Source organism: Pezoporus wallicus, unplaced genomic scaffold, assembly GCF_028554395.1.
Source record: "Pezoporus wallicus isolate ANWC-B61680 ecotype Strahan unplaced genomic scaffold, APGP_CSIRO_Pwel_v1 contig_3710, whole genome shotgun sequence".
Classification (NCBI taxonomy): domain Eukaryota; kingdom Metazoa; phylum Chordata; class Aves; order Psittaciformes; family Psittacidae; genus Pezoporus; species Pezoporus wallicus.
In genome coordinates this window covers 708,076-716,054 of record NW_026640315.1, presented here as the reverse complement: position 1 = coordinate 716,054, position 7,979 = coordinate 708,076, and the positions used below count along the sequence as shown (strand labels likewise).

The following is a 7,979-nucleotide window of genomic DNA, read 5'->3' as shown; positions in this document are numbered from 1 at the left end:
AGGAGGAGGAGAAGAAAGACCAAAACCCTCCCCAGTTTGTGCTCCCAAACCAGGTCCTGCTCGCTGGTTTGCAGCCAACCATACCCACCCCGGCGCTGCGAACACCCGCAGGTGGATTTAAAGAGCAAAACCGGTGCTGTTTTAACGAGCAGAGGAGCCTGGCTCTCCCGCCACCGCGCCTGAGTTCTTAGCCCACGAGCCTCTCGGTGCGGGAGGAGGCGGCGGCGCGCTGCCTGGCCTGCCTCCCGCAGTGCATTCAGCCGGTAAAGCGAGGCCGGGCCGGTTAAAGCGAGGCCCACACCGGGCTCGCTGGCAGAGCGAGGGCGCAGGGGCCGGACGGGCGCGGGGTGCCGGCCCTCACAGCCCCGGACCTTCACTGGGTCCCTGAGGGGGCTCCCGCGCTTCTCCCCCCACCCGCGGGTAACTTTTCCCCCCAAAACCGGGGTGTGACGTCTGCCTCCTCCACACAGAGTGACCAATCAGGAGGCTACTCGGCGGGCAGGCAGCCAATCGGCCAAGCGTTGCTACCTGTGGGGAGTATTTTTAGCCACCGTGAGGGGTGGGGGGGGGGATCGAAGTGCGCCCCCTCCTCTGAGGGCCCCGCACTCACACCCCCGCCGGGATCGTTTGCACTACCCCCCGCACACCCACCCGGGTGAGTACCGCTCGCTGAGGGCGGGGGGACGGCGCAGGCCGGTGCGGCCGTGTGCGCTGGGAGGGCCCCAGGCCGATGGCAGACGCTGAGGCGAGGGGTTGAGGCAGCCACCGCCCGGCCCCGGCCGTGAGGCGAGCGAGGGGTTGAAGCAGCCGCCGCCCGGCTCCTGAGGCGGGGGGTGAGGCGGGCGCGGCCCCGGCTGCAGTAGCGGGGGGCCTAAGGCAGCGGCCGTCAGGCCCCGTCCGCTGAGGCAGCGATCGGCCGGCCCCAGAGGCAGGGGTGTCGAGGCGGTCACGACCCCGAGGTGACGGGGCCTGAGGCGGGCACGGCCCCACGGGGAGGGGCAGGGCCGGGTGCCGCGGGGGCTGCAGCGGCACGGAAGCCGGTGGGGAGGAGGGTGAGGGGGCGGCCGGCAGCCCCACAGAAAGGGGGCTGTGGGGAGGGCACGGCCCGGGGGAGCCGGGCAGCCAGAGGGTCCCTCCCAAGGCGGTCCCTGGACGCGCTCGGGCTGGGAGGAGTGAGCGTTGCCGGCTGACTAATAGCTGCTGCTGCGCTGGGCCTCTCCGGGCAGCGCTGGCAACCGTCCTCCAGGACCCTGCCTCGCGCGGGGGGGCCCAAAGGGGTGTCGCTGGGCCTGTGTGCTGAGAATAAGGGCCTTGCAGTCCGTCCCCCCCTCCTCTTTCCAGTTATCTGCCTTCCTCTTGTTCATTTTCTTTCTTACGGGCTCAGAAAATGCTCTTCCTCCTCCTCCTGCTGTTGCCGGAGCTCCCAGGGCTGTGAGCAGAAAGCTAATGAGACCCGACTGCCTGGTTATGTAACTCCGCTCACTGCTTCAGGCTCCTGCCGGTGCTCTGCTGCTGGGGGGCTCGTGGCCTTGGGTCCCTGAGAAATACCGTCCTCTTTACATCAGAAAAGGACTTTGAAATAATCACACTGATTTGTTTGATCAGCTGTTTGCACCATGGATCAGTTTCAGGGCTTAGGAAAATATATAGCGTCTGCCCGGTGCACCTTGAAAGAATCATTTCTGCCTTAAAGGACATGGGGGAAGGGAAACAAACCAGATGGATTAATAAATCATTTTTAAATGCCCCTTTTAACCACCCAGTCAGATTTTTCTGTACTGATTGTGTCCCTTTTGTAAATATCTTCTGTTTGCCCTTGATCTTTTCCTTATCCACACCCAGTGCTGATCCAGCAAACGTTTAAAGGTCGCCTTATCGTACAGGCTTTCAAACTATTCCCATACCATGTTGGGGAGAACACAAGTGGCTGGGAAATAGGGTTCCAGACTTTAAAAGGAGATTATTTGGAGCAAGAAATAAAGCAAGCATTGCATCCATATTGTTAAGGGATTTTGATACTGACTTTGATTTCTCTAATCTTTAGTGACAGCTACACTAATTTTGTTCCTAGTGATGCAGTGCAGAAAAACACACGCTGTTAATTGAAATTTTCATTGGGCGTTTAACTTGAGCCAAATATATATACATATATATAGGTTCAGTGGAACTTTTTGAACACAAAGGTGTCTCTTCTGGATGAATACCTTTATGCAAAGGTACTGCAGGATTATCGTTAACAGTATGTGTGCTCATCTTTGAATTTTGTCTCTTTTTTAACTTAAGCTAGCTAATTTCTCTTTTGTCCTTTGTGAAGGAGTGGCAACCATATTTTATATTAAATATAAAATGGAGTCGTGGTGGAGAAAAGCAGTCGGGTTTGAGGCTTGCAGAAGCCTTGTTAGCCCTAGTAACTTTCTAATCTGAACTACAGGCAGTGCAATATATCAATTTAGTATATATTAATATATTACATCTCATAATACAGAATAATTCGTAAAAAGGGAATTATTTGTGAATCGGTTTATTGTAATCGTTTTGCAGTCACTGCCACCCTTACGACAGGATCCGTGCATCTATTTTGTATGCATTGACTGCGTTATTGTAGCTATTCCAGGAAGAGTTCTTGTCTATGTGCAGCGGACATTTTCTCTTCAGTTACCATGATTTCACCAGCACACGTTTTATAGATGATTTGCTTGGACTTAAAAATGTTGCATAATTTCAGTTGTTTGGGTGAAATCTTCTAAAGCAATTGTTAACCTTCTTACAATTCTGCAGCTTAACAGTACAACCACTATGTTTGCAAACTTTAAAATGATAAACGACCCTTGGACTAAGACCTTTCAGGTTATACTAATAGCCTGGTGCTAAATTTTGCAGCTGAGTAGTATAAATCATCCAAACACGGGTTGGTAATTGAACCCTTGACAGGCCTGGCAGTTCTGTGATGTCTTAAACATTATCCTTGCTGCTCTGTGAATAGCTCGACAGCGAGCTCATGTGATTCTGAAATGCCCCATGCTGTATATGTAAACACTCGCCTAGTGCATCTTCCGCAGCATTGTCTGTAAGTCATCCTGAATGTAGTTGACATCCTTGCCTTCCGCAGGCCTTAGCATAAACAGTTCAATGCATGTTTTTTGACTTAAAGTAGCCTATTTTATGCAGAAGGCGAGGCTAAAAGAATAGGCCTCAGAGCTTGATCTTATGCTTTCCTTATTTGGATGTGTTTGCTTTTGTTTTTTCTTAAAGGAACAAGAGCACTCAAGGTGAAGGATAATAATCAACTAGGATCAGCACTTTGAATGAAATTTTGGTTCCCTGTGGCATCTTGAAGGCATTCTTCTTCGGGTTTTGAAGCAGACTTATAACTTTGTGGCATAGCAGCTATGCAGCTTGAAATCCAAGTAGCACTCAATTTTATTATTTCATATTTGTACAATAAGCTTCCCAGACGACGTGTCAACATTTTTGGTGAAGAGCTTGAAAGACTTCTTAAGAAGAAGTATGAAGGGCACTGGTATCCAGAAAAGCCATACAAAGGATCAGGGTTTAGATGTATACATATAGGGGAAAAAGTGGACCCAGTCATAGAACAAGCATCCAAAGAGAGTGGTTTGGACATTGATGATGTTCGTGGCAACTTGCCTCAGGATCTTAGTGTTTGGATTGACCCGTTTGAGGTTTCATACCAAATCGGTGAAAAGGGACCAGTGAAAGTGCTTTATGTGGATGATAATGAAAATGGATGTGAGTTGGATAAGGAAATCAAGAACAGCTTTAACCCAGAGGCCCAGGTGTTCATGCCAATTAGTGACCCAGCATCTTCAGTGTCTAGTTCTCCTTCTCCTCCCTTTGGCCACTCTGCTGCTGTGAGCCCAACTTTCATGCCCCGCTCCACCCAGCCTTTAACCTTCACCACTGCCACATTTGCTGCCACCAAGTTTGGCTCGACCAAAATGAAGAATAGCGGCCGTGGCAACAAGGTCGCCCGCACCTCTCCCACCAACCTTGGCTTGAATGTCAATGACCTGTTGAAGCAGAAAGCCCTTTCCTCCTCCATGCACTCTCTCTACGGGCTTGGCTTAGGCAGTCAGCAGCAGCAGCAACAGCAACAGCAGAAGACTTCTGCCCTTTCTCCTAACGCAAAGGAGTTCATTTTCCCCAACATGCAGGGTCAAGGTAGTACCGGTAGCATCTTTCCTGGTGACAGCCCCCTTAACCTCAGTCCTCTTCAGTACAGTAATGCCTTTGATATGTTTGCAGCCTATGGAGGTCTAAATGAGAAGTCTTTTGTGGATGGCTTGAATTTTAGTTTAAACAACATGCAGTATTCTAACCAGCAATTCCAGCCAGTTATGGCTAACTAAAAATAAACCGAAAGTGAAATACAAGTAAATACTATTGTACAAGTTAAAATGCACGTACCCAAGGGTGTATCTTTTTTTCCACCTCTTGAGATTTTTTTTAAGGCTTGTAGTATGAATACATTCAGGCTTGGTTAGATAAATACAACATGCATCATTTTTCATTTGCCAACCAAGCACAAAATTATTTTATACTGACTGTACATTACAAAAAATATACTCTCAAATATGGCCTCTTACAGTATTTAAGATATAGCAAGGACGTGGCTGATTTTTTTCACATGTATATATATATATGTCCCCAAACATATATGTATATATATTAAAAAAATTGGCACTAATAGGTGGGTTTATTGGTCTTTTTCTAATTGTATAATTTAATTTAGTACAAAGTTTGTAAAATATCAGAGTATATATATTGTTTCTACAACATGGTATTGCATTTATATCTTTTTACTACAGTGATCTGTGACAGCTGCAGCAGCTTCATGTTGTATTTTTTTTACTGAAATTGTAAGATATCCATCTTAAAGACATCAATTCTAAAAAACAAAAAAAAGAAAAAAAATAAAAAAGTTGTGTACAGAATATTCCTTAGTGGTGGAATTAAAATGTACGAAATATTTGCTTTTTTCAAAAGAAACACAAATTGTATTTTCTGTTAAAAGTTTAAAGATTTTTGCTATATATTATGGAAGAAAATGTAATCGTAAATATTAATTTTGTACCTACATTGTGCAATACTTGAAAAAAGGTATAAAAGTATTTTGAGTCAGTGTCTTACATGTTAAGAGGGACTGAAATAGTTTATATTAAGTTTGTATTAAAATTCTTTAAAATTAATGGGCTGCTGTGGTCTGTGTTTTTACTGTCCCGCTGAAGATCGGTGCTGCACTGGCGGTGCTAGTGATGCAAAACAGTCTGACTCGGTGCCTCACAGCGGACTCGATGGAGAGCACTGCTGCACTGATGCTCCACAATAACAGGTTGCTTTACCTAAAACACTCCTGACAGAGCAAAACTTGCACTTGTTTTTCCATAACTGCAGCTCGCTGAGGTCAAAAGGTAATTTTATATTTTCTTTCCTTGAGAGTTAAGGCTGTAAGCTGTGTGACTGTGGAGCTGTCGCGCGACCTGATCTATCTAGAAGGGACTCTGGTGATTCAATGAAAATTCCCTTTCCACGTCATCAGAGCGGATTTGAACCATTCTCTCCAGAGGTCCTAGGCCCGTGCGTCAGCGTTCTGCTTCTGTATTGGGGATTAATAGCTCAGAAACTACACTGAATAAAAGCGCTGATTTACAGTTTACTAAACTCACTGTAAACTTTCATTTTGGATGCTCTATTAAAAAGAGAAATGAAATGCAACTACAGTGAGAGATTATTTTGTTTTAGGCTTGTAGTTTTCATACTTTGAGGCTTGGTTAAATAAGATGAACCAAGGTTAAGATTAGATTTACTTAAAGGTTTTTATTTTAGTGGATTGTACTAAATTTAACTGAATAGGTTTTCAAAACCTGAATGTGAGTGGGAGGAGGAATAACTCGGAGGCTGACAAAGCAACTCTGCTTTTCCAGGGTTATTTGGAAGTTGCATCCCTTGCTCTTTCCCATCTGTCCAGCCGATAGTGTTCCTTGCTAGTGGACATTGTCAAGGGGAAAAGAAATTACTCTTTTTAACATATGAATCTAACAAATGTCACCTTATTTTCCACGACAGTTCCAATTGCACAGAGAAGATGCATGCCAAGTGGGTAGCCCTTTGGCTTACCGTGGTGAATTTTAAGCTGCAGGAGCTGCACAGGATTAAATTTATCAGGACTTCAGTACTCTAAAACTGGAGTTTAGGATGAAGATCAGCCCTTTCCTGTTTGATGCACTTGGTGTGCATTCCGTGCAGCGTACACCCCTAGTCTGGTGGCAGTAGCCTGGTGCTGTAGGAAGAGGGTATGTTCAGCATCAGTGCAAGCTCTTTGCCTTGGCTAGAGGCTGTGAAGAGATGGACGGGGTGGGTGGCGGTGCAGGATTGACCATGGTATCAATTTCTAGTGCCTTGACAACCGATTGAAAAGCAAGAATGGAGCAAAGATTTCTTTAGGTGTTCAGCTGTCTCTAACTGGCTCCTTTTTATTAGGTTTGCCCTCTGGTTTATCTTTCCACTAACAGCACATCAGTGGACAGAGCTATGCTTAAAAGTGCACCACTTGGTATCTAATTTTAATTGGATGATTTTGCTTTTAAAAGGAATTCGAGAAAAAAAACAAAAGTGGATCTATTCCTGGGAAATGGAGAAATTTAACTGTGTTAATTCTATTTGTATGTTTTTATAGACTTCCTACAATTTTACTACTTAAAATACAATAAAATTACCTGCATTGCCTACGAGGTGGAGCAGTGACAGTGGAGACTGTTCTACGTGCTCTGTAATACTTCTATTCCTGTGATTTAAACTGAGATCATTTGTCTTAAAGGTCATTGCGCTTATCCTCTTCCCATGCCGATTTGTCCCTTCCACTTTGACCAGCCCTCCGCAGGAAGGATCTCTGGAAACAAGGTTATTTTTTGCAGCACCTTTTAATATAAGGATTTTCCTAAGCAGGGTTTGTTTGTGGTGCTTTGCAAGGAGACAAGCTGTCGAGAGAGCTTCCCGTTTGCTCAAAGAATGCAAATGTGAAGATTTTGAATGTTGTCTCTTACTCCTTATAGTAATTAAAGATGTGTGCTTTCTGTTCAGTCTACTTCACCCATTTATTTATCTTTTGCTAAAGCTTGGTGCTGAATTTGTTAGATAAATATTTACATTGCAACATTCTGTTCTAAATGAGCGCTGAGTCAATCTGGTTGAATTTGCACGCACCCAGTGTTTTGCTCTGGGGCTGTGCTGTCAGGTGAGTGCCTTTGCTTTGACAGAAAGGACCTAAAAGGGAGTGAGTGGGGAAAAGGGAGCCTTTGCTCAGTTGTGCAAGTTCTTTTGTATTTTCTCTTGTGAACATGCAATTTACTTCCTTAAAATTGCTGGTGTAAGTTAAACCTCGGAAGATGTCTTTAATTTACAGTGAAGAAAAGGGTAAAACCGTAAGTATGTGTCCCCTCAGTGCTGCTCAGTGTATTGGGTCTCTTCACGCAGAGCCCCACCCAAGCAGAAGTTCAGAGCACATCCATCCATAAGGCTCACTCAATTCAGCACAAGATCCTAACTTTTGAGCTCAGAGCACCTTGGCACGGTGGGGTGAAATGGGATCGCCAGACAGCTCTAGGCTGTGCTGCATCTTGTGGGTAGGTGACAGACCTTACTCTTGGTCACAAGTTTAGTAGTGTTCACCAAAATGAAATTGATGGGATTATGTCTGTAAAGAAGGGCCAGCTCACAGGTGGAGGTTACAATACCTAGTTCTGAAAGGATGTGAATCCAGAGGGCACAGGCAGGCCTGACACTGGAGTCTTGGTGAGTACAAGTTTTGTAATTCTCTCAACTTCAACTATGCTATCATGAGTACATATATCATTGGTATTCTAGTCAACTGCTAATCAACTAAGTTATCATCATTGATATATCACAGTGAGAACAATCAACCATTGGAATAATCTCCCCAGGGAAGTGATGCATTCCCT

The 7,979-nt window shown here is 45.4% G+C and overlaps 1 protein-coding gene across 2 annotated transcripts; it reads left to right on the top strand.

Annotated features, from left to right (window-relative positions):
- The first annotated feature begins 596 nt into the window (after nt 1–596).
- Nucleotides 597–5,210, top strand: TOB1 (transducer of ERBB2, 1). 2 transcript variants are annotated; one of them, XM_057418386.1, is made up of 2 exons: nt 597–655; nt 3,253–5,210. In XM_057418386.1, exon 2 carries the CDS (start codon nt 3,390–3,392, stop codon nt 4,368–4,370), a length of 981 nt encoding a protein of 326 aa, XP_057274369.1. In that variant the 5' UTR covers nt 597–655; nt 3,253–3,389; the 3' UTR covers nt 4,371–5,210. The 2 variants fall into 2 exon arrangements, with proteins under 2 accessions (XP_057274369.1, XP_057274370.1); XM_057418387.1 differs by lacking the exon at nt 597–655 and adding an exon at nt 2,201–2,216.
- The last annotated feature ends 2,769 nt before the right edge of the window (nt 5,211–7,979 follow it).